This window comes from Apteryx mantelli, chromosome 6, assembly GCF_036417845.1.
Source record: "Apteryx mantelli isolate bAptMan1 chromosome 6, bAptMan1.hap1, whole genome shotgun sequence".
Lineage (NCBI taxonomy): Eukaryota > Metazoa > Chordata > Aves > Apterygiformes > Apterygidae > Apteryx > Apteryx mantelli.
Window position 1 is genome coordinate 24727551 of NC_089983.1, and position 27278 is coordinate 24754828.

The following is a 27278-nucleotide window of genomic DNA, read 5'->3' on the forward strand; positions in this document are numbered from 1 at the left end:
GGAGCTACCTCTTCCCAGTTTCCTTTTTCTGCTTTGCTCCCCATATTTCCTCCAAGGCATCTTGAAAGCTAACAGCATCAAACAAACAAGCTACCATCACAGCTGGAAAAACACAGGTATGCAACTTAAGTAAATATATCTCAGTTGTACCAATAAAATTGAAAACAGAGGAATGACATAAAAAGAATGTACATTATTTTAAATTGCAAGTTTTTATATGTTCATTTTTATTGCCTCACTAAAATAAATACAGGACCTTATTTACTTTTATTAAACTTTAATTTCACATCTTGGTTTCAGTTCTATACTCTTAATTTATTCTATAGCCAACTTTCTGAAAGAAAAAGAGCTAGAACAGCTGGGAAGTTTTACAGGCAGGTTATACTCAAGTCACTGTAATACAGTGGTTAAAAGCAAATTCAGCTGTAGCTTCCACTGTACGGAAATTTTTTTTTTTGTCCTTTTTATGTATTGTTCTCAAAAAGCAGCAAAGACTGAAATTGTACAGTCCTTCATAATTGAGATGTGAATACTTGCATCAACATTTTACAGTCACATGTTTTGAAGCTGATGGAAATGGATTATAAGGAGTGTTTTAAAAACCAAATCAAAAGTATATAATACACAAATGGCACATAGCGGCAGCACAATCCAATAGGTAGAACATAAGTCCCCTGTTTTGAAAAGTCTTAATATAGCAAGCAAAATTTGAAAGAAAGACATTAAAAGTAGAATCCAAAGATCACTAAGTGACTGTAGAGCACAACGGCACATCACAATTACTGTCCTTGCTCTGCAGCAGAGAAATTGTTAAACTCAAGCTCATTCAACAATTCCAAAGAAAATGCTAGGAGTAAAACAGTTCTCCTGTTTCTTTCTCCTGCAGCCATTAGGAGCTTTACACGCGTGATGTTGTAGCACATGAGCTAACTGGCATCTCTTTTCCCATGAACTTTCCTAAACTCTGGTTTATTAACTCTTTCAGCAATTATCATTTTAGTAAGTACCATCATACGTGGATATTAAGAATTTATCAAAAAGCCAATTTGTGCCTGCAGGCTATGAATAATCCCTGGGCTTTTGTGATCATGCAGTTCTACTGCCCGCTTTCTGTTTAAAGAGAAATATTTTTCTTTATTAAGTTATTGGCTATAGACAAGCTACCATCACCGGAGAAGCAGGGGGAGGTGACCCTGGAAGATGACCAGCAGAAAACAGCTTGTTGTGTAGCACTTTGAGTAGTTTCCCTCTGGTCTACTCTGCCACTGTCGAGCACAAAAAGGAGTTTCTGGCAGGGCCTCTGTGTCTGTGCGGCTGCAGCCTGCTCCCAGGCCATGCAGCCCATGGCCCATGCTCATTGCTTGCTAGCCTGGGGGTGCAAAGTGCCCAATGGGGTCCAAGGTTGGAGCACAGCTGTAATACCAGGGGGACACTTTTGCAGGAGGCCTCTTCCTCCTGCGCGCTCTATCACCTCTGCTCTCCAATGCATGGAAATGAGGATTGCACTTCCGCTTGCTGTCACATAACCCAGGCAGTAAGAGAAAAAAAGAGCAAAATTCTAGAGCTTAGAGCTCACTCGTTCTTCTCATTTCAACTCTTTTCTGCAAAGGTATCCTTCGCCAGCAGCCAGCCCCAGGGCTGGTGGGAGCCATGGGGAGGGACGTGCTGCGCGGCTCGGCCCAAGGTCCCCCGGGGCCCTGTCCCGCTGCTCAGTGGGGAGCTGGGCCACAGGGACCTCTGTTTGGGCTGTGGCGGGCTGATACGCACAAGCCAAGTAGCAGCTCACCCTGGGTATCAAAAGCTTGGGGAAGCATTTCCTTCACGGTTGCACACTCATAATACAAAAAATGGATCTGTTAGTAAAGGCAGTTTAGATACATTAGGGTTGACAGGTTATAAATAAGGGGAGAATATGATTTGCAAAACTAACATCTATCATAACTGCATAGAAGTGAAATATCACCTCTAAGTCATTTGGGATTCGCAGGTGTCACTGCTTTCTCAAGTGTAAGCCATGCAAACCCTGCCCGACACATGTGAAACATGAGCAAAAGCCAAGGGATAGATACCTTGTGGTACAGTCATAGGTATTTAAATGAACACAGCTGAACTCTATGTATCTACATTAATAGGGTTTCCTATATTACTAATTCTGAAAAAAACACATTATTTATAATGTGTATAAAGTTACTGTAAGATAGAATAAAATGCTTTCTCCTACAGAGAGAGAAAAAAAAAGGAAAGAACCCTTGAATTATAGAGTTGAAATTATGTTTGCAGGCCTGGAAATATAGACCACCAGGTAGGATTTACTCTTTTTAAGTTTTGTACTTGGAGTGTATTTTTTCCTTAAAGTTATTTAGACATGAGCTATTATGGCACCATTTGTTACGCAGAAGAAGAGCAATTTAGAAAAAGGATATAAGGCTTCATGACATGAACAGAAACAGTAAATATTATCTGAGTGATCAGTATAACAGATCTCCCCTCACTTCTTATGAAAAAACTACAACTCAGGCCACACGCCTGTCCTTATCCCTGGGTCTCCCCTCCCCCCCCAAACCCTCCCTGCCAATATCTTTTCCACACAGAGCAATTAGTGCACCGAATGCCATGAGATGAAGCAGAAACCGTGTATTTTTTCCCCATACAAAAGCAAGATAAATCGGCAGGCAGAAGACAAACAGTGCATGCAAAATCTAAAGGGACTTGTTCTGGTATTACCGAGATCCAGCGAGGCTACAAACAGGTAAAATAACCCCAAATCCTGGCACAGTTTTTGGGTGTGCTTGTTAAAGGAGCTGCATCCCGCATTGCTATCGTGGGTTACGGGGAGAGGTCCTGCAGGCCTGAGCAGTAGCACAGCTGTGGCCAAAAAGCAGCAAGCCCTGCCCCAAGAGATTCAGGAGCAGGGGAACTGCCAAACCCGCGTGCCCCGGGCTCGCAGGGCTGCTGCGCCGTCACCCCCCGCTGCCCGGCCTCCTGCCGCGCTCAGGAGCCTGCGTTTTCAGTGGTGCGAGGACATCGGAGGAGCTGAGCGCACTCTGGCACCGCAGCCTCGGGGCGCCGCCTCGGCCCCTCCGCTCCCCCCGGCCCCTCACTGCCAGCGGGTCACCGGGGGGCTCCTGAGGCGCCATCTTGGCCCCTCAGAATGGGCCCGGCTGTGCCTGCGCGGAGGGGAAGCCCTCAGAAAATGGCCACTTTGCCCTGGTTTAGCCCAGCTCAGCCCGCCACAGGCTCCCCCCACTCTTCCCAGGGGATGCCAGGTGTCTGCCCCAGGCCGCGACATTGATACCAACAAGCAGCGTGAAAGGCATTAAAACCACCGGGGTCCTCGTGGGCGCACCGCTTACCTCAGCGCAGAGAGCAGCCTGCCTTCCCCGAGCCAGCTCCGCTCTGCCAGGGCTGCTCGCTGGGGGCTGCTCGCCAAGGGGGCCAGGCCAGCCCACCCCTCACGCCTGGCCCTCACACCTGACCTTCACCCCCCGGCCCGGGCAGTGGAGCAGCCCAACGGGCCGCAGGTGCGCAGGCAGCCTCCCCTCCCCTGCCCTCCCCAGCCCTGCCTGCAGCGCAGCTGCCGCACATCACCCTTTTCAGCCAGGAGGGAGAGAGGACGAGATCCCCTGGTCGCAGCCCCCCGCGGCAGTGGGAGCACGAGGCTGCCCTCAGCCCCAGGGCCTTCTCCTGCCTCTGCTTGGACACGGCGGCAAGCAGGGCCACAATAAAATGACAGGCACTCGCAAACGCAGCAAATAAAAATAGCACGTGTGAGACATCGAAGCTCTGCACACTTTAAAGAAAACACGTGCACAAGCTGTGGCCCATATCTGGAGGGAGTTCAGAAAACCTGCCATGTCTCTATATGACTCCCCAGGCAACATTATAGAAAGTCAGCACACAGTCATTTTGTTTATTTGCAAGCTTATTTGCAAGCTTATTTGCAAGCAGTGAGCAAACACTGTCATTGAGACTCACACTAAGAGTGAGACATCACATTTATGCTTCAAGATGCCAAGTATCAGCACCACGCACAGGGTTGTGCGTACGGAGGCTTAATAGATACAAGCATGGTTCTTCCTTGATACTAGACCCTGTATTCACACGACCTGCTTGCCATTAAGGAAGCCTGCATGTACTTTAAGTACTATATACTAGTGCTCCAGGCGCTGAAGATCTTGCTGATCATTGCAGTGTCTCTGCACTTGTGCAACACATTGCACACGCATCCTTCAGCACAAGGGCTGCTATTCTGCTAGTCCCAGGGGTTTTAACTTTGCTGTGCACTGACTGGTCTGCACCTGTAGCTTATCAGCACACGGTCTTAAAACAAACAGAACAAAAAATCTCAAACCAAAACTTTTGTTCTTCTACTTTTCTTTTCTTTTTTTTTTCAAGCAGTGGCTAATAATCAGGCCCTCCTTTCCGCAACAGCCACAAGGATAATTTTGGCTTTAGTAACATAAATCACACTGCAATAGAGATCAAGTGGAAGAACCCAAAGCTCAGGAGAAGGGCTTAGAGGGCCAGCCTGCAAATGCTTAGCAGTAAACACCTGAATGCGACAACTAAAGCCCAGATATGTAGGTGAGCTTTATAAAAGAACAGGAAATAATGTCATGTTTTCTTCATGTCCACAGAGCAGCATACCGTTCTACAAATGAAGAGATAGAGGTTTCCTCTCATCGATCTTAAAAAAGTACTAAATTTTAATTAAGGCAGCAGATTTGTTACCATCTTAAAATTTATTGTTTCTCTATAGCAACCAAGTTCCTTCTGCTCGGCTGTTGCTGCCAGATGTTCATTTCAGTGTAATTTAGCCAGAGAAGCAAGACACTGGCTTGCACTGCCCTTGCTCTGTTTTCCCAGTTAGTAATTCTCTTTGCTTCCTGGTCACTATATCATCTGCTGTAAGTCATGCAACAGACAGGCAAAGTTGTTCAAAGAAGTTTTTATTAAGCGTGCTGATGGGCTGTGCCGCTTGCTGAGGCTTTGCAGATAGGAAGGCAGCAGCCTGCACTCCAGGTTGCAATTCTAACCTCAGTACCATGCAAAAGCTCTGCTCGAAAACCTTTCTCCGCTACTTCTTGTACAGCAGTCACTCATCTCCTCTGTCTAAAACCATAAACCCTGCTTCCTTAACCACGTGCTGGGTAACACCACTGTAGGAATGCGTACTTGTAAAGCTAGCATAACTCTTCATTAGGAGAATGCTTTCTTCATAAAGGTGCTGGAACTACAGCCAGGAACACATGTAGAGACCTGGCTCACTGCTGGCTTCTTCCAGCATCTTTTCCCTTCCCTCTTCTCCCCAGCACCCCTTTTGTAGGTTGTCCCAGTTTCCTGCTAGCTGTTGTCAGTTCTATGCTTTAAAGGGATCTCCCCTTTTAAGGGGAAGCTACCACCCAAGCTCCTTTTGAGACACACTAAACTGAGTCCCAGAAAAATCCCAAGGAAGGCAAGTCTCTGTTCTTACATGTTCCTGTGCCAAAACACGAGCTGTAAAATAGCATCGAGCGCAACTGAGGGTGTGGCTGTGACATACTGACATGCATGAACAAAGGCAAGATCTTCATTTATTAAGGAAATCTTATGTCAAAAACACTAACTGGAAGAACAGTGTTGTCCTGTATTTCCAGGAGCAGCAGTACTGAAAAGGCCAGTTTGCAATGGCTTTGCCTTGTGGTTGATCCACTCACTAGAATATTTTAAGGCTGCAAGAAAAACTCAGCTATTAGTAACTGGAGAACCATATAGCATAGAGCACTGATCATCTGAAGTGGAGTGAATACCAGTTAGTTTCTTCCATAGTCAGAGCATTCATTTTTCTACCACATAGGTTGTCTGGTATCTAATAAGGGTTGAGCTAACATTTCAGCTCCTTGCCAGCACAAATTAGGGTTGCTTAACTACATGGCTGCCTCTTTTCTACAAAATCCTGTGAGAACTTAATATATTGAGACTTCCACCCATTGAAGTTTGGCTGAAACCATCCACAAAGCTCAAAAGGTTTGGTGGAGACAAAGAGAAAAATGAGGAGCAAACTGAGCAGTAAAGAGATTACATGTGCTTTGTTTCCTTAAAAAAATAGGCTAAAACCCAAATCCTCTCATCTATCCAGGACTCTGCGCTCTAACTCTGTAACCTGCTCAGACTGGTAAGTACGATGCGCAAGGCTTGTCAAAAAATGCCGTTCTAAAGCCACGATTTTCATGCAGCACTCACCTCACCCAGGTCTTTCTTACATTTGCTTCCTAACATTAGACAGATTTACTTTTTTGATGACTGCCTTTTATTGCCTCATCTCTACACATATTTATCCAGCTGCTACATATTTGCTAGGTGAGTGTGTCACTTGACATTTCAGAACAGCTTTAACCCTTGCCTCTGGGCAGTCAGGATTTCCTGTGCGGCAGCAGTAATGGAGTGAAACAGGAAATACTGATGGCTGCTGCCACCGGGTAAAAGGAATAAAGGTTAACTGCTGTATTTGTACCTACTCCCAGATCCTCAGGCTTCATTACTCCCTTATCCTCGGCAATTCAAGATTGCTGTTCAACCATTTATCAATACCAATATCAATAATCAATTTATCAGTAATTACATGTATCAATTTGTCCTGCCTGTGCATTGATCTATCCAAATCGACCATATATATATATATATATATATATGTTTTCAGCATTCAGTGCTGAACTTCATTTGAGTACGTAACATCAATGCTATCCATTGTCTTCAAACTGCTTTGAGTATTTATGTTGCTTACCTAGCACTGACTGGTGTGATGGCAGCACCAGATATCCCTATCCTCAGAGCGCCATGGGAATGGATCCAAGCCCTTCCAGTAATCTGAAATGAGAGCACCTTTATCAAGGCCCTATCTTAAAATCTGTCCATTTAATATTTTATTTTGTAATAGCACCTTGGAAAGACAGCCACAGTAAGATAAGCCATGTGATATTGAACTGCAAAGTTGTAAAAAAAATCATTTCACATTCTTCATTAGAAAATATAGTTTAATTTTTAAATGAATTTTAAACAAAGACTAACATTTATCACTTTTCTGGTTTATGATTTGATCTGAAGTTCTAGAAGCTTATACTTTACACAGTTACAGTCACATCATCAGATTGTGTCCATCATCTTCTTGTACACATAAGTTTCATTGATCAACACTTCCATTTCATGGAAAGAAGGCTGCTATGAGACACTTTACAGCACTACAACAAATATAGTCATTCAAAAGCTGTTATGTCTCCATGCTTTTATCATGAAGGTAGAAATGGACTGGATGCTCCCCAAACAGAATTATTTTACTGGAGTTCCTGAACAGTCAACTGAAACAAATTTAGCTTTATTCTGAATCAAAATGAAACATTCATAAAGTTTCCCATAAAAAAAGTTTAGTTTTTCCAAAGTGCAAAAACAACTTCATAAATGAAATATTTCACAGCATTTCAGCAGAGGTACATATTATTGCAACTTGTATCAGTAAATACTGCAAGTAACAATAAGATTTAAAATGAAGTTCTCAAATATTTTTGAAACAGTAAGTTTTAAATTTCAAACTGACAGTATTGATATTTTTCAAAGACAGTATGCCAAACATTTCTGAAAAAAGCTTTGACTACCTCTGCACTTGAGCACCACAGGAGACCTGAAAGCTGAACATGAACAAAGCAATCATCTGCCAAGTATGGTCTCCATAAACAACCTAGGGAAAGACATCAGTTTTCTTTCAAAGGTAATGTAGAATTGAGAGTCAGTTTTGGGACTAAGAAACCATGCACAGCAAGCAGCTGCCAATTCAGATCCAACTTCTTATAAAATGCAGGATTTTTTTGTTTAAAAATGAAGAGGATGTTAATGAGATCTGGTTCTCATCCTGAGAGAAGTATTACATATCACCCAAGATCTCCTTCCTATAGAGTAACTAGATCTAAAACTAAATAAAAACACTACATTTTTATGCTGCTAATGTGAGGGAAATATACAAATACCAATGCCTAAATATCAGGTAATTTTCTCCTTCCGATGAAATATTACACACACAAAATTTGGGATAATGGTGCAATATTGTCATTTATAATTCTACAAATCACATCATTACATCTCCTGTCCCCTGCATACAGTGCTTTTTGCAGATTTCAAATGACATGCATTAATGAAACTGCATTAGCATAAGACAATTCAACAGACCTTTCAGCAAGATGCAATTTCAGTCATTTTAGCTTAAAGGACATAATAAAAACTTTATAGCAATGATAGAGATAACTCAAATATGCTTCTGCTCATATGTGCATATTTGCGCACACGAAACTTTCAAATAGAGATTTATGCAGCTTTAACAAATAGTTCCTATCAGATAGTTTCCTGCTGTTGCATGTATAAGTCATAGCTGCTGCAATAACTTAATATAACAGGTCTTTGAACAAGGGGAAGTTAACTAAGATAAGGTGCTCTCCTGTGTCATATTGACAGAGCTTTCCAAGAGCAGTAGAAAGTGGCTCTGCTGTCCAAACAGGGAAAACAGGAAGGGAAGCCTCTGAACTGAATAGACTAACAAATTCATATAATCCAACAGAAGCCAAGTATTGTTTTTCCCTTCCTTCACTGAAAATCTGCTCCTATTTTAATATTCCTGTTTTGCTTTAAATAGAATGCAAAAGTAAATCTTCTATTAGCATATATTTTCAAATTCAGTCTCCTTTCTCTCTACGAATGCCAAAGCCTTCCTATTTGTTTTCCTTAGAAGTTTACCACCAAGTTAAGATGAACCAAGGTGACAAGTTAGGGGAACATATTTTTTAGTTTCAGCACAAAAACACATAATGGTTTAGGATCATTATTATTATTATTATTATTTTATTAATGACATAAGGTTTGATTATCTCTTTACATTACAACTGCAGTTTTACAGTTAGTCTCACACTAGAACGACACACACTGTTTGGCTTTACTAGCAGAAAGTTGAATTATAACCTTGTTGAATTACAACCTTGATAAGCATACATTTTCCAAGACTGAGAAACAGTTCATATTTTCTGGATTTCAACGCTAACATATCCCTGCCTCTGAGGTTGGTTTCAATTAATTTACATTGCTATGGAAGAACTATTTGGCCTGGCCTCTGTTCCCAGCTGTAAGGCAAAGATGACATCTCTAATGTAACCAATATACTGTAAGTAGTAATATCCACAGTATTAAAGTCAGAGACATGCTTTTCTTTAAGATCTAGACTCTGTGTTAATTTCTAACATATGTTCTTTGATGATATTCCTCTCAAAACTTTTATAAAACTGTCCCTCTCCAATGTAAATGCACTCAGCAGTCAAGCATATTCATTCTGCACCTTTCTTCCTTTCAAAGAAAGGCAGAGCAGTAGCTGTGTAATTGCAAGTCATGACAAGTTTAATTAAAACTATCTTATACATGGCCAAAGTAGTCAACCAAATGAAAAAGTAATATGCTTTGCCAAGATACACTTCTGATCTGCATGGAACAAACTCCATCTCTGAACAGGCTGCAGCTATGGGAAGTGTAGTCTGTATAAAGAAAACAGAAGGAAGAGAGTGGTGGAAGACTTAATTCACTATTAGAAGAGGGAAGATTTCTTTTAAAGGGGTAATGATTTGTGTATATCTAGGTGTCCTGTACTTGTATTACATGTTTCTCTATTTTCATTAGGTATTTAAAAGTGAAAGAATTAAAGACAGCTGATAAAATATGCATTTCAACTGCAGGATTTCACTAAGCTCTGAACAGTTCATGTGATAGAAAAATATTTAGGAAGACAGCTGTAGGGCAGCCATTAGAAAAAAAGATATCCATTACATTTGCAGTTAATCCTTTCCCTGGGGCTGTCCTGTGTTGTAGCTGTAGGAAGGTGAAATAACAGGTTATAAGAGTCCTATAGGACAATTGATGTGCAGTGGAAATTTTTACTGCATTTTAAATCATTTCAGAAGCCACTGGCTATTTAAAAATTGAAAATAAAGGGCATAAGGAGTTTTTGGTTGTGTAACTTCAATTAAAAAAAAGGTTGGGGAAACCATAATTAGGAAGTTAAGAGTTAGGGAGGAAGTTGTACTTTCTACATAGTACTTTTAAGCACTACTATGTAGTACTTTTAAGTCAAATAAGTCAGCGTCTTAAGAGACAAGTGTATTACTGAGCTATAATGACTTGTTTTAGTTCTGCTTGTGCTGTCATTCTGAAACAAGGCTTTTGGTTATCCAAACAGTTTCCTTCAAAACTGATATTTCATGTTAGCATACCATGCTTTCACCGAGGCACATAAAAATCCACCCTTCATATTTACCAGCTCCTAGAAAGGTCTCTATTTCAGTGATACTGGTCATCAGCAAGATTCCAGCTGTGGCCAAGGAATCACTGTTGTGCAGCATGCAAAACGAGGGAGTCTCCTGCAGAAACGTGTGCAGACTCACTTTGCCGAGACAGCCATTGTGCACATATCGAATAAGGAACACTTAACCACAGTACCAGAAGTTGGTTTCCTAAAACAGAATACAGATACCTACTGTTTTGGGTGCTGCTGAAATATGAGCTCTGTGGGCCAAAATATTAAGAATAAAAATGCAGAAGACTAGATTTTTTTTTTATATTGAAGTGTTATGAAACAAAGACCATTAGAAATAAATCTAACTGCATGACAAATACCACATTAACATCCTATTTTATGACCTGTGGATCATAAAAGGCTTTGATTTGGTATCTTAACCACATGCATTTTAAAGTGATGTTTTGACTGTTCATGATTTTTAGATGATTTTAATTACATACTTGAAATTAATTTAAACAGTTTCAAAGTTGTTTGATATGCAATTTTTTCAAGCATGTATATTATACTTTCTATGGTGTATTACCAAAATTGAGAATTAGACAGTATCCTAAAACAGTTTAAAAACAGAATTGCAATTTTATTTTTCTCCTTGTTAAGGGCACTACCAATACAAAAGGTGCCCAAACTGTCACTACAGAGCAGTGAAGCAGTTGGCTAGAGAGACAATGTCCTCAAAGGATAGTCTCTGTTTTGTTTCTATCCTAGGTGATCATATACTTTATCAAAAAGTCGGATAATTTGCTTTAAGAAAATAACCCACCTTAAAAATGGATCATGAGTACTGACAAATACTTCTAGTTTGTTTTACTGATTAAGATTCAAGTTTCAATGTAAAAATGCTTACTCTTATACTGTACTCAAGAAATTTTTCCTGAAGTTAAATGGACAATTACATTTGTGGCTACCAGTGAAGTAAATAAACAATTCATAAAGGTCATAGGAAACTGTACAAAATTAAAATGGGAAACCTCACTTTTAGGATGACAGTATGTTGTCCACTTAAGCTTAGTAAAACTGTTGAGACTGTTTCAAAAGACAGTGCTGGGCAAACAGTTTCATTTGAATAGCTAAAACTTTTTTTTACTGAAAAAAGGTATTTTGCATCTCTGCAAAACAAAACAGGAGCAAAACCATACACACGAGGACTGTAGTACAGATGAAGGCAAAGTCTTATGTTACAAACCTGTTTTCAACATACAGTGAGAAATGTCCATTGTACAAAACTTATAGTGACTTACCTAGGATTAATTTAAGCAGATTATCCCAGCAATGCAAATACAACTCAGAACACATCAATTTAAGATTTTCAGTAGTGCTAAGGTGGGAGACTGCCGAGTTTTTAGAAGTAGTTTGACTTAACATTGTCTCTTTTGATCAAAGCCTACATTTGTGCTTTAAAGGGTTGCTGGTTACAAGTCTATTACATACTTAATTCTCCAGCACAAAAGTACTCCTTGGTGTAATCTCATCTGTCTCCTAGCAGCTTTCCTTCAGCAAGGGGCTGGGTTGAGCAGCTGCTTCTGTAGACAACACTGTTGTCAGTCTTTGTTCTCCTTGCAGGGGATGCTTTAGTAAGAAACAGCTGGCTGTATCCAGCATGGAAAATACTTTCAGCTGGGTTGCCTAACCAAACTTGGAAAACCAAATTTGCATTTCCTGGTTGGCAATATACTTTGATGTGCCCAGTGGGTTGTTCAAGAGTTTAAAAGCACTGTAAGTAAAAATCCATAAACATTAACAATGAATGAAGGAATTCATTCCACTTTATTAGAAGGGAAAAGACAAAGTAATATAGTAGTCTTAAAGTTTAGTCTATGTTATATTTGATTACTGGGATATCAGTACAATGAAAATGAGGAATTTCAACAGCAATTTTGAAGTTTTAGTACATCATATTGTACAGGGCTTTATAAAAGGTTTTTGTTTCCAAAGATGTTATTGGGGTCCACATATTCTTTAACAGATCTCAGCATTCCCAAGCCAACATCGGAGATGCTCTCCTTCATCCAGCGCTTCCGCAATTTGCCTACTGGAAAAACAAAAACAAAGCATTTCAATATATGGCAGGATTCTAGGAGCCAATCAATCTTGTGACCATGAATGAATAAACACTGTGTGATAAATGCTTTTATTCAAAAATGAGAAATGTTTTGCTTTATTTGATTTATTGAGCCCACCAGACTATCAAGCTCATTAAGCTCAGCATACTCCCAGAGGAAGCCTGTGTTCCACACTGTCTACTTTCTTTAGAAACTATGAAATTTAGATGAAGCTTAGGCTGAGATCACATGTTCTATTAAAAATAGTGAAATAGTAATTATAAGTTTTAAAAAGCCAAACTCAAGTAGGAAGCTGAAAAGATTAAAACTAGAACCCCATACCTCTTGACTGCTTTCAAGCAAGCAGAATAAGAGTCAGAACTTACTGCCAGAAAAAAATTTTTAATAGTATTGGTTTAAATAACTAAAAATTGTTTTCTAAAGAGAAGACAAAGCCTAGTTTTCAATCAAGAAAACATCTTATTTCATTCAAAACTTTTACACAGGCTGGCACTTACACATATGATTTTACATAGGAATTTAGTTTCCATATTAAAATGGATATTCACAACATATACCATATACAAAGCACAGCTTAAACACTAGCTATTTAACAACTCACTGCACTAAAATTCTCACAATAGTCCTGTTACATGGCCAAGTGTTCATATATTAACCAAGTCATCAACTCCGATTTAACAGATCATTCAAAATAGAGGACATTTTTTCATTAAACACAGTATAGCATTTAGCTTGTCAGCCTAAAACACAGTCCATTTATCAGTATGATGTGATATAGCAAAGGCTTGAGAGGCAGATGCTTTAAGAGTATCTGAAGCTAAATTCAAGCCATCTTTTGTACCCTGTTCTCAGGGTAACCATCAAGCTGTCATCAGAATAATAAATTACAGGGACACCTCTGGAGAACAGAGCATAGTTGTTTATACCTTAAGGAATATGAGCTAGTCACAATGCCAACTGAAAAAGCAAATGTGAGAAAGAATGAAATTTGCAGTTTGGTGAAAAACAACTATTACCAGCATGCATGTCAAGAGCAAAGATCATAACTGAAGGACAAAAGCATTTGTCATGTGGTAGGAACTATAGTTGTATTTTGCAACCCAGCTCCAAACAACCCCATCTGTAAATACAGCACCATTACAATTTGATTGTCTGAGCAAGCTGATCTAGTTGAATTTTATGTGGAGATAGTTTAAAAGAGGAAAAAAATGGATGCAGCTTGACCATCACCTCAAGTCACTCACACTCTGGCTCCTACACAAGAAGCAGAAGAACAGTCATTACCATTCTTAACTGTTATCTGTAATATAGTTTCAGTGAATGTGTCCTGTGGTTATGGATGTAATTGTCCTGAAAAGACTGCAAACAACTGCTCCAACAAGATGGAGCACATTAGAATCACAGCAGGATGCCCAACAGCTAGCGCGCCTGCCTCTTTTACACCTCCAGTAATAATGCAATTCCATGAGGAACTGAACCACTGTCTGAGCAGCACCAAACAGTCGTTGCATATTTAATGAAGTCGCTCACCAAGTGCTGGAAAACAGAAGGTGCTTGGAGTGCATCATTAGTTCTGTCAAAGTGATAATTTACACATCTATCTTGTCAAATTTTCTATGGTTTATACTTTTACAATAATAAATCTAACATACATTTGATTAGTGAACTGGAAACAAAAAAAGCTGTACTACAGATACCAGTGGTCCTTCACAAACATGTTCAATGGAAAGATTTTAACCCCTTGATAACAGCAGGTTGAGCCCCTAACTCCTGCTGTTCACATCAGAGATGTATGTGGATTTGTCAGCTACTGCAAATTTTTGTATCACAGGGTTAAAAAGAGTTGAAGCAATTCTATTCTTTGAGTTCTAAGCTGGTCCATCTGATTACAGGGAAAAGTGAAAGGCTAATGCTTTGTGCAGATGAGAACACCATATAGAAAAGCAGTATTTATATTTGTTTCACTTCAGGTTAATTTCAGGGTATTCTGTTCCTCCTCAGCACAATAATTCAAGCAGCTTCAAGGATGAGAAGAAAAAAGGAAGAGGAAAATCCCATAAGAGTAAGAGAGGTTACCATGAACACAAGATAATTCCAAATGACAAAGTTTGGTAAAACACAACCACATTCCCTGTTCTTCCTGTGCCATCTATCCTTTGCAGCAACCAGGTACTGACATTACAGTCTCTGCCACAGATGACAAGTCTCATAGTGTGTTAGATGGGCAGCTTGCTGCCCACAAAAGAAGCTAGAATGAGAGTAAAGATCTCTGGCTCATCAAGGCCACACTTGCTCGTCTTTGAAGATGTGTCTGGATGGCTGCAAAAATCTGGCTGCTAAGGATGGAGCTAGCAAACAGGCAGCAATCAGTTTTCTCCCTCTAGGAACAGGAAGTACTTGAGAACACACAAACAGGCTTGTAAGCGAAGTTTAAGTGCAGCTGATGAACTATGGGTCCCAGGAATAACTCTACCCACACAGAATAGATTTATAAGAGTGTGTGGTCTCAGCTGAAATAGGCTCTAGTGGCAGGGCATATGGCCCTAGACTTCCTCTGCTCCAGTCCTTTCAACTTAGGGAGGCAGGTATTGCAGAACAGTTCTGCAAAAGGAAGAATGGCAGCTTGGGTCTTAAGAAGGATGGGGCTCTTCCGGCTGTTGCATGCTCTTTCTGAAGTTGGTTCTCTCTATGGGGAGCATCTTTCCACTCTTTGAAATTGCTTAGCAGGTTATTACTTTTCCAGAGATAACTCTGCAATTCACCGAGAAAGGTCAGCGCATTAATCTAATACAGCAGTAAAATGGGAGTACATTGGAGCAGTATATCTGAGGCCTTGTCTGCTACATAATGAACACTTCCTATCACTGCCCAACATCTGGCAAGTTTGTACTTGGCATCTAAACAACTCAAATAAGCACTCCCAAATTCTGTGTTGATGAATCAGAAAATCCTCTGCATTTCTTTGGGAAGAGGTATGGAAGATGACAATCCTGTTAAGACTTTCAATAGACCAAGGAGGAAAATACAGTACGAGTGATTATATTGTTTCACACAATAGGGCTTCTTGGTGTTTGACACGGAATGGCCACAGTCTAAATGCCTCATTCTAATCAATAGAACAAGCTCTAGTTTACAGATGAAAATATGATCCACCTCCAGTGTTTAACTTGCAAAAATAAGAGGATACTTTTTCTATGTAGAACAGCAAAGAATGTGTCCAACTGCTCCCCATGAGAGAATTTTATAATTCCAGATTTTGTGATTTGTGAGGGTTATTTTATGGCTGAGGAAATAAAGCTGCAGTTAATTACTGCAGTGTACAACTAAGCCATGACCCCTTACTGATACAGAATTGCAATGCCAAACATGTAACACAGGCAATTTTAAGGTAAACAAACTGCCAGGAAATTGATATTATACCTGACTAACCCTGTGGAGCTCAGCCTGCACTAACATTTATCCTACTCAATCTGCCTGTAAAGTGGAAGAAAATTAGTTCTATTAAGTAGCTAAATGAAGGTACTTGCTCAAACCAACAGGCCAAATAAATAATTGTTTCCTTAAGTAACTATTTCTTAGAACATTCTCTGCAAAGGAAACAATTTGTCATTAATTTTTAAACTGTTCCTTAGCTCGTTCTACATGGCTGCTTAACTTGGTAATACAAAAAGGATCAGGCCCAAATCCAGCCAGTGCCCTTATGATGCTGTACTTCAAAGAGAAATAGTTCTGTTTATACACCAATCCTACCTAGTGATACTTCCTCAGCATGTGTTATTTTATGTATACAAAGTGTATATTTTATAAAACAGGAATTCAGAACTTAAGGTGTGACATTTCATACAAGTTGTTTTAGGGCTTGCCATTATAAGAATTTTTATTTACTTAAGTTTGTATCTATAAAGTTGTTATTTCCAAAGTTGCTTTTCTAATGAGAGGCATCTAGAAGCAGACTATGAGATGCTGGCAACCCTTACGTACATGACTTTAAACAAACCTAAAGACAGCTGTTGCCAGGAAAGTAGCAGGATCGAAAGCTGTGTTCAAAGATGTGCAATATCACTTTCTACATGCAGGACTCAGTAAAGGCAAGGGGAAATCTATAATGAAGGCTGTAAAAGCTCATGTAAGAAATGAAAACGAGGATCACTAGAAGCAGGATATCCAATTCCTGAATCCCTTTCAAAAACTTTTAGCAAGCCACAAATGATGTCAGAGCACTGGTTAAAAGAGACAGGAAAAAAACATAAGAAACCACTTCAAAGTCACACATCAAAAATAATTCCTTTAAAACCACTGAAAAGTTTTCAGCAGTTTGTTCTCAACAAATTTAGTGAGAAACAGACCTACCACATTTAGTCAAAACTACCAGGCTCATGAAAAGCCTGCAAACCTCCTCTACAAGGGATCAGTTTCTGATGCACTGGAGCATGGCTAAATTCCTGCACATGTAAAGCACCTACCTGTTCAGTTATACATTTCAGGTGAACTTTTATAGCAACACACATGCCCAAGAGTCTTCCTAAGTGTAAATCCTGTTTATCACATAATCCAGAAACATGCTCTCAAATGTAGAATGCTAAAATTAAAGTAGAAAAATCACTCCTGACACCTTCAAATATTTAAATCTAATTAATACTCATAAGTCAAGAGTGAGAAATAGAATTCGGAAGTAAAAGGCAATATGATTAAAAGAATAAAAAGTCATTTAAACTGTAGTGTCAGAAAAATCATATCCAGCTTTATAAAAATAAAACACTCAGATACCGCACACCAAAATACAAGTCAATGTTATAGCGAAAGGATAAACTGATTACACAAATGCACACTTCTAGCTTTGTTAGGACTTCCTGCATGTATGTGATTCTTTTGCTGTAAGAGGCTGGTATTCATACACTTTTTGCAATTTCTTTACTGCCATGTTCTTCTTACAAATTGCAAGATATGTCAAGGTATGATGTTATATATTGCAGGGTCCTCAAGCATAATCCATTAACAAAGAAAAAGTATGCTACTTGCAAGTTTTAAACTTCAGAAGTCATCATGTGTCTGGGTGGAAATCTTCTCATGACATTGCTAACTTTTTCCTGAGTATTGCCCAAGAGTTACAGTACTTTTCATTAGCAGGGGATTTGGGGATAATATAAAATAGAATCCAAATTAAAATCTCTTAAGTTATCCTTTATAAAATTTTAAGTTTATCACAATTTTAGTTATCATTGTAGGTGGTATGGGTTCATCCAAAATTAGTATTTCTCCAGATTTAAACTAGAGCTTTACACCTATCTAAAACTGAAATATACAATCACATCTTCACTCAAGAAGCGTATGAAGATTGAGTTAAGCAGGCTTTGTATTTTCTATAGCCTCAAGTCCTAGACTACATCTGTTTTCTTTGATACACAAAACCAGAGTTAAAATAGCTCCATTTATCACAGCATGATTGTAGGCAGACAAACCAGCCTGTCTGTTTCCAGATAGTGAAAACAACTGTTATTAATCACAATTACAAGACAAATACTAGAAGAAATTGCACCAGTATTTTCCTTTACCCCACACAGTACACCAGTCTTAGCAGTGCTAAGAATGACAAGGCCTGAAGGTCAGTAAATAAAAGCAATACCTTTAGACTAATTCTCAGCAGCAAATCTACTAAACACAGGAAAAAGGATCTTGCATATTGTACACAATGCACTGCCAGACCAAGAAAAAATACTTAAAGTAGAAAAATATTTATCAGGAAAGAAGATACAGTTGAGGAGAGCATGAGAAGTTTAACAGAAACCAAGTTTCCCATATCTGTTGAGTCAGAAGTTCAAGTGTGCAGGGATATGAAAATGCTATACAACAAGTAATTTCTTTTCTTGCCCAACACATGCTGTAAGCAAGATTTCATATGGTGCACACAAATACATCTAATCATATGACAAGCTACAGCTGCATGCAAGTTAATGGAAGAAATACTAGTCACAGTAAAATACAGGTGCCACAGCAGGGGAGAGCACAACAGCAGATCAAGGGGGAAATTCCACACCCCCTCTGCAAGAACTGACTAGTCCACTATAATACTGCACTAAATATTCAATCAGTGGACAATAAAAGCACATTAAGCACTAATACTTTTTCCCCTCATGTTATCACAGTCTGAATCTTCCAACCCCTTCCTACTCTGGTATTGCTGAAGCAGAGTCCCTTAGAGTTTGTATTAAAGTTGTATGAAGAAAAACAGGCCTAGATATAAATCTCAAATTTCAAGATGTTCTCCAAGTCCAGAAAGTCACCAAGATGTTTTAAAACACTGCTTCTGCCCTCCAGTTTTTCCCCATGCAAAGCTATATTGGAATGTCAGAATTATAATTTAATTTTAAACCATTAGGCTTCCTTCTCTTTGCTCATAACTCTGTGGCCAGACAATGCCCCAAAAGAGTAGAGAGAAAAGAAACACATCACAAGTTAATCAGTTTAAAAGTTAGTTACACAAATCAAGATGAAGCCAGAACAAGTATTCCTGACATCTGAGTTTACAGCATGATACAGGACATATGTAATCAAGTTAATTAGGCTGTGTGGGAAAAGCATATGTAAAGCATTAGGGTAACATTTTAGGCATGATGTTGGTTTGAGTCAAATATTAAAGTACAAAATAGCTTAGCTTGCAAGGAGACCACTAACTCATGACAAATCATTTCCAAACTACAAGTGAGGAAATAAAGTCATCAGAAGTTAGCAGGCAGCAAGACAGATACGTCAATACTCACATCAATTGTGCAACAAATGGTAATCTACAACATGGTCTAGTTCAAACTCTAGCTCTTTTATGCAGATACTTTTTACTAGGTGCTATGGAATTAGGGCTAACTATTCACTTAGCCACAATGGACACTAGTTAAAATGTTTTGTCTTAAAATTGTGAAGGAACTGGTATCCCACTTTGAGGTCTATGTACCTGAATATACCTCTGCACAGGATTCAGTAGAAGTTGCTTAAGACAAGCTGACCAACTACATTTTCAGGTTCTCAGACAGCCTGTAGATTTCCTATCAAAGGTTTGAAGAGGGTGGCCATAAATATAGCACGTTGTATGACTTGACATCAAGCAACCAAGGCTACAGACACTTCCCCTGCAAGTCTGGCAAAAAGGGTGAGAAGTTCCCTGAAAGAATGCCAAAATATTTTTCTCAGTAATATCAATTAATATCTTTGAAATATTTTTCAAAGTTCCATTAAAACTATTTTATACACTGGTAAATATTTGGCACTACAAGACAGATAAACATTAGACTGGGAATTATACCTCCGTGGTGATGTGACAGACTTCCTCCATTGGCAAGTATTTCTTCTCTAGCCGCCCTCTAAATTGGAAAGATAAGGTATTTATTCAACAATAAATGCACAAAATGCATTTCACTAAAAATAAATACTTGATATCATACTCATTTACACAGGTATAAGAAAAATTTCAGAAATAAATAGGGTACACAACACAGGCCAACGTTTTTGTTTAAGCTTACAGACAAATGTAACTGGGAGCTTTCCAAATAAATATTGTCAAAGCCAAGGCATTTCAACAAAACCATTGTTCCAGAATGGAATTCCGGAACAATTTCCCCCTTGCAGAAACTAGTCTAGTGGACAGGGTGCTCATCCAGAAGGACAAGATCGTACTGAGAGGAAGGCTTTAACGGAGAACTTTTATGACTCCGCAGAGAACATTTTCAAAGTTCCTTATTCAGGCCAGAGTTTAGACCCAGGTCTCCAAGATTCTGGTTGAGAAATGAGGCATTTTACAATTAAGACTGTTCTTGTGTTGATGAAGTTTGCAGCAGGAAAGTTTAGATTTTTTTTTATGCTAAGAAAAGCATTTGAACAATTTCAAGCTCTAGCATTTTCTTTCCCATCCAGCTCTGAGTATAAATAGACAGCTTTCTAAGGAAGCTGTGACAGAGAAAGCTTTCCTAAGCACAGACACCATGCTGTTGGTGGTGAGTTTGAGAAAAAAAATCTGTTTTTCACTGGAATAATGTATATAACCATATCTACGCAGTTACAAATTTTTCAGTCTTCCACAGAGCGCATGTACTTTGTTGGTAAACTCACTTGTTAGGTTAGTCATCTACAACGGAAGGCATGCATCCATGTGATCATGCTGCTAATTCCAATAAATGGTTACAGCTAAGTATGAATGAGTTTCATTAAGCAGGCACTTTAGAAGTATATTCTCCAATGCCCTAAATTTAACAGCACAGAAAACCTTGGAACTTGTACATACAACTTTGCAGCCAGTTGCCAAGTTCACAAGGAATTTCTAAAAAACAAGCATGAGAAGAATCATATCCTCATTACAAAGTTAGACTACTTCTCTATAGTCCTATTAACAATTACCTGCTACTGAGCATATGAACCAGAAAATAGAAAAGGAAAGCAGTTTAGCCATAGTCCTGCTACATATAAGTACTCCATCATTAAGATAAGGTTATTAGTTTCTCCCCTACATAAGTATAGCCTTTCACCAAAGTGTTAAAGCAGTTAACACTGGCTCTCCTGTGTATTCTTGTTAAACTTGCAGGCCCAAATAGGGCTTCTCTGGAAAGAGTTATTCCAGAGGTTTTGGTAAACAAAGAAACTTACAGCTAGTTTAACAGAGCATTGCTTAGACCAGGTCTTATCTGGTCTTTTCTATCAGGGTGCACATTTTTCCTTGGCTGCTGATGAACAAACTCTTGATATCTCTCTCCTGCACTCAGTTAGCTTGGCCAATGGGTTCGAAATACATACTGGGACAAACATATCATAAATCATCAGCTTCTCCCCTACACCGCACCCCAAACATTGTTCATATATACATTACCTCAATTTGTTCATAGACATGAATAGGATCACTAATTCCTCTGTAGTTAAAGGCAAAGTAGAAGTAGACACACGCACCTGCGTCATAAGTCTGTGTCACCCTGTTAAAGAGAACTGCATTACAAGCAGAGTTTTACGGTATTAAACCAGCCACTATGTCACACTACACAATTCATAAGGTAACTCATGCCATTTAAAAAGGAAGTATCTGTTTTAAAGTTTTGTATCCTTTTTGCTCATACTTTATGAGAGTGAATCAATGCTATGACTTTGAGATTAAGCTCTTAAATCAGTCCTGTAATATTTGACTCCTTGGTGCCTATAAGCAAAAATAAATGTCAAAACTAATCAAGTGCCACTAATCCCTGGAAATGATTAATTCGCTATGTAATCTACTTGCGGATTAGAGAAGGTCAAGATTACTAATGGCTGTACTAATAGCTTCACTTTATCTACTATATAGCAAGTTTAATGACCTCTTTTTTAGTACTAAAGTTGTACGCTGTTCCTTAGCTACTTAACAAATAAAAGATTCCAGAATAACAAATATTTAAGCTGGTGCATAACTTACCTGCAGGTGGAAAAAGGAGCAAACTGAACACCCTTTTCTTTACATTCTCTTACTATCCTTTCCTTTACATTCCTACAGAGGTCTAAAACCCTGTAAAAGAAAACAGTAAAATGAAGTCTTAAGATGTCCTTTTATACAATTTTCTTTAAAAAAAAAACTTCAGTTTTAGTAATTTTAAGGGTATAAATTAATAAAACAATAAGACTAAAAACCAATGTTAAACTAGTTTAGATTTTGTCCTAACAATAAAATAGTCCTAATCAGACTTCAGTAGTATTATTACTCTTCCTGTACATCTCCTGAGCAGCAAGTTTAGTGTGAAGTAGAGCACTGAACTCTTTTGCGTAAGGAATAGGACTCAAAAATAGAGATTTTTCAACAGAAGTTTGAGATTACCCAATTCTGTATGCCTTTGTGTATTTTTGTCAGCAAAACAGCCTGAAACATTTCACAAGTAGCTGGCAAAACGCAACTCACAATAGAAGACTTAAGAACTCTAAGGCCTTGTGCTAACACCACCACTTTGGTATGCTGCAAGGCAAAGACAAACTTCCCAGCTGTGCATTAGTTTGCAAGCTTGAAATGTTGTAATTCTAACATGGCAATGAGCTATTAAAGCTTGTCATAGGCCATATTTTTTTTTTCCTTCTTCCTCCTCTCCCCCTCCACCTCCACCTCGTTCCCCCATGACAGACCCAGGTGCGTCCAAAGTGCTAAAATACTTTAAATGTTTTCTTCCAAATATTTTTCAGATGACCATTTGTTCAGTTAGTACCTTCTCCTACACAGATCTGAGGTGCTGTCCATACTATATGATTCGGACTTTGACATTTTACACAGATTTAAACCATTTTGTCAATTGATGGAAGTGAGTAATATACAAGGGAAATTTATCCATTTATTGAAGAGTATATAAAGTTAAATATTTTGTTCAAATATCTTCAACTAGTCTGGTACAGGGTAACTGACCAATTTTGGAAAACTGTATAACTCATGAGTTTAAGCAGAAATAATGTTAAATTCTGTTGTCAAGTGTTTCTATACTATAGCTGACAGATAAGTTAAACCTGAGAAAGATCTTCACCTTGGGGATCATTCACCCTTTTCAGCTCTCTTCTTTCCCTGCATCACAGCAGGGGGACAACACAACTTTCAAACATTTTATCTGCATAAACTTAAGAGCTTCATTAGAAACTTTTCTGCTTGAAATACACTGCCGATTCCACGCACGTGTGGCTGCTCAAACAAAACTGTTATTGTAGTCATTTCCCCCATTCCCAACCAGGGCATTTTAAAGTCCTGATTTTGTTACAGTAAGCTACCCTAAATAGAAGTGTTATTGAATGCTCGCCTACATCGTGCATACAAACCCTACGATGTAATTTACCAGCAACTTTAGCAAGAACATGCAGGTGCAAGACTTTAGAGGCACATCAGCAAACCTTCACTATACGTAAACCTAAATTAAGTTTCCTCATGAGCAAGTATGAGTTAGGAGTAATTTGAATAAAATCAGGTACAAGTTTCAAGCAATTCTGAAGAATCAGTTTACCTGTCCCAAGGAACAGATGTCTCAAATGATTCTCCTATTACATAGTAATCCAGGCCCAGGTCCTAATAAACAGAGAAAGGAAATTATCAACAACATTCAGCATCTACATCTGGGATTCCAGTGTAGGATACAAAGTTAGTACTTGTTCAATTTAAGATAATTTGTATTAGAAGCAGAAACAGCCCATTTAGAAAAAACATCCAGCTGTCCCAGTGACAGTAGTTAATAGTTATGGAAAGAGGGTCACTCTTCCAAAACACAGATGACTTCAGCATTTTGATGTCATGACCACAGACAACTCATCAGACTGCCTGCATGCTTCCACTAATCAAATACTTGTATCATTATAGCATCAAGCTAAGAGATCCATTATGCTAAACAGTATAATACCTAGTGGAAATGTTTATTTGGAATGTAAACTCTGCCTAGGTAGAATAAAGACAAGAAACATTTTTCCCATTTTACATATAGTCTGCTGAAATAAAGGTAGATTAAGTGATGTGCTCCAAATTATAAGAGCTAAATAAAAAGTAACACTGAAGATGTTCAGAGTATTCTGAAAAAACTCTAAAAAGACAGTGGAACTAGAACCCCTGAGAACAGCTGCACCAGTCAGACTGAGGCACATTTTTCCTGGAATTCTGATTCAAACCATGGCCATAAGCAGATGCCCAAAGAGGAGTAAGAGCTGAGCAAGCACATGAGTATTTTGAGCACTCCCCCAACCACTGACTACTTTCAGCCCATGGATTTTTTTTTAATAAAGTCTGACCTCATTTATTTAGCAACCTGTCAGTAGATCTCTTCAATCTCATTTCCCCATGCCTTTACTAATAACACCATATTCTTAACAGGTGCATAAGTTAATGTTTTTATGGTGCTTTTGTAGATGAAATGTTATAAGCAAGCACTACAGAGTTAAAGATGGAACAGAAAATTCTCTAGGAGAAATTTGAGATTATACCAAGGCAATTTGCAGTTAGAATTTATAAAAGTATCTTGAAAAAGACATCTTTAGGTTTTGATACAGTAATTAACAGAAGTTTCAGTAGGCCAACAAAAGGTGACCTACCCGAAGGTAAGCAATAACAAATGTCAGCATATATCCTCTCTGTCCATTATCTTCTCCAGCTGCCAAGCCACTGCAATTAATGACAGTTAATTAGCTTTTCAGCAAAGCATTCACAGGTTTCCAAAAAGAATTAAAAATGAAAAATCAATACTTTAATCAAATATATGGGCAAATTTAACTGCCTCAAAGCTGTGCTAAAATAGTTAAACTGTGGGGTAGCTATACTTATTTTGAAGTGGCATTTTCTTCCCTTCACCAAAATGCTCAGAAAGGAGGAAGTTTTCTATAGAAGGCAGAAACAATCTCAGGAAAAAAGTAGATTTGAGTAGGATTAACTTCAGAGCAGACATTCATAAGTCAACACCCTTCAGACTATTCCCTTCCACCAGCTCAGCTAAGATATGTCCGAAAGCAAGAGTGTTTCTGGTCTGTTTCAGTGCAATCAGAAACTAAAGCTAAATCTGGACTGATGCCAGTATAATACAAAGCCAATCTACGTAGCAATGATTAAATAATTTAGAAACCTTAATCAGATTCTTCCCAGTAATCTGCTTATCCAGAAAATAAGCGTTAGTTTCAATATTAAGATTGCCATAATAAAATTTCTCCCTTAAACACTATCTTCTACATTTAACAGCAATATTTCTATATTCAACAAAAGGCAGATTGCATTCTTCTGAAGACTAGAGATGTAACAAGAAAAATCTCAAAGCATACAAAGATCAAACATCTGGAGATCATGTTAGTCTTCTGAATTCAGTTTCACCTTCTCCCTGTATCAATGGTGTAACTGCACCAACACATAAGTACACTACTACTCTAGCAGTAAAGAAAAGGGCATGGTATCTGGATAATAGAAATACAACCTTTGTTTTGTGTAACCCTCATGACTTTTTGACCTAAAGAAAATAATTTAAAACAGCTTATATTTCAATACACTTATTGCAGACGTAGTAAAATGAAGAACATATCTAGAAATTAAACCTTTTCAGGAAGCACTAAACTGCAGACTGATATTAAAACTGTATTAGTTAACTACCACTCTGTACTTAGACATCTGCTACTCAGACAGTATTCAGCTAAACAGATCTTTGGCCTAAATCAGTGGATTCATTCCCATATAAGCTCTTTAAAGAATAAAATGTTAATACAGTAACATTAGACTAATCACTTAATTTCAAAAGCATATAAGCCTTTATATGCAAACATTATATAAACTATCTTTAGAGCCTACTTAAAGATGTTTTGCAAAGTTTATTAAACCATTATGACTAGTTTCTCCTACTCCTTTTAGAATTTAAAAGGTTTAGAAACTGAAGCAGACTGAAGTTCTCTAATTTGCATTACAAAATGATCTGTTACTTTGCTATAGTCCTTCTGATCTGCTGAAGAGCCACTACATTTTGTCATTACAGAATTGCTGTGTACTCCCGTACTCCCGATCGGGTAGAACAATACTTTAAAGACTGCCACTTTAACACAGTGAGTTGATTTTTTTTTTAATTATTCTTTTCACACAAATCTGTCACAGACAGGGAAGTGTGACAGTGAATTAAGTCAAACTGCAGCCACAAACAGAATCTATTCTGTTTCCTGATTAAACAATGAATCATCTCAGATTTAATTTTGGACCGTTTTTTCATCATTAGAGAGCATATCTTTTGCATACCAGATATTGATAAGTACCGCTTATATTTAATATGCTTGCATTGTGATGGCTTACTAGCCACCTAAGATTCTCAGAGACATTCATTTCCTTGGAAAATAGTTAAATAGACCAGGAATTTTGTCTTTTTCACTGGAAATGACAGCTTACTTCAAAGTAGATCTTTTAACTCTTCACAGTTCTATTTTTATTCAATAATCCGAAGAGAGGTAAACAGTAAATAAACATTTGATGTGATCTTAAAATAGGTGTCTTTAAGCTTCATGAAAAAGCAGAGGAAACAGAACTGGACAGAGTACATCCTTGATGTTCATTTACAGTAATATGTGCAATTATATTTTTAAGAATGTGTTGGATTTGTGCGCTTGTATGCTCACAGGTCACAGCAGCAAAGCTACTGATTTAAGATCTCAAAAGTGTAAGTGATATATGAACAAAAAACCTGAGCCCCCAAAACCACTGAATGATACCAAGCTGCCCATGTGAAATTCCATCTTTGTAAGTCACCTGAAGTGGTAGAATCAAAGCACAAATCTCAGAAAAGATACTCTAGAAAGGGATAAGACATTTATGTATATTTAAATAGTTGAGACTAATACCTGCAATACTGTTCTTAAAAAGAAAAAAAAGTACATTCTTGATAAATGACACTTTTAATGATGGCTCTCATCAGTCACTCTTGTAATCAACCAAAATGGATGGACAGAAACCACTCGATCGTTAGTCAGCCTGCCACTGGAGTGAAGTGTTTTCTGTTCCTTTAAGAGTACAAAACAGTCTGTGGGACAGGGTGGGTGGTACATATAAGTCAAATTCCTTTAACTAAAGACAAATTTTTTTAAACAAGCTTTCTTTATTCATGTGCCAATGTTGATTCTGCAAAATGTTTAATACCACCTTTATGATTTTGTCTTCCCCTTCTGTAGCTAAAAGAAAAAATTTAATCCAGTACTGCAAAACACGCAGCTTCCAGGTCTGTGAATAATTATAATGGCTAGCTTAAGTTCTAATAATCTCAATGTATATTTAATCAAATATTCATTTTGCTCTAATATCAACAGCTGAAGTGTCTCAATAAGTTTAACTATCTATTAAGAATTAGCACAAACTATATTTAAAGAGGACTTTAAGTATCTAATTGATTATTCAC

At 38.2% G+C, this 27278-nt stretch overlaps 1 protein-coding gene across 3 annotated transcripts in view; it reads right to left on the bottom strand.

Annotated features, from left to right (window-relative positions):
* Positions 1-10916: 10916 nt before the first annotated feature.
* AGPS (alkylglycerone phosphate synthase) overlaps positions 10917-27278 on the bottom strand; it is a 62967-nt gene continuing 46605 nt past the window's right edge. Inside the window, exons 15-21 of one of the 3 annotated variants that reach the window (XR_010884556.1) lie at positions 24463-24532; positions 23391-23452; positions 21839-21928; positions 21269-21368; positions 19715-19772; positions 19367-19549; positions 12312-12389 (exon numbers count right to left, since the gene is read on the bottom strand). Coding sequence is in view for 1 of the 3 variants with exons in the window: in XM_067298997.1 (XP_067155098.1) it covers positions 12268-12389; positions 19715-19772; positions 21269-21368; positions 21839-21928; positions 23391-23452; positions 24463-24532 (502 nt within the window). In the remaining 2 variants the exon portion in view is untranslated. Of the gene's footprint in view, positions 12390-19366; positions 19574-19714; positions 19773-21268; positions 21369-21838; positions 21929-23390; positions 23453-24462; positions 24533-27278 lie in introns of all 3 variants that reach the window. The other 2 variants (XR_010884555.1, XM_067298997.1) reach the window with 2 other exon arrangements.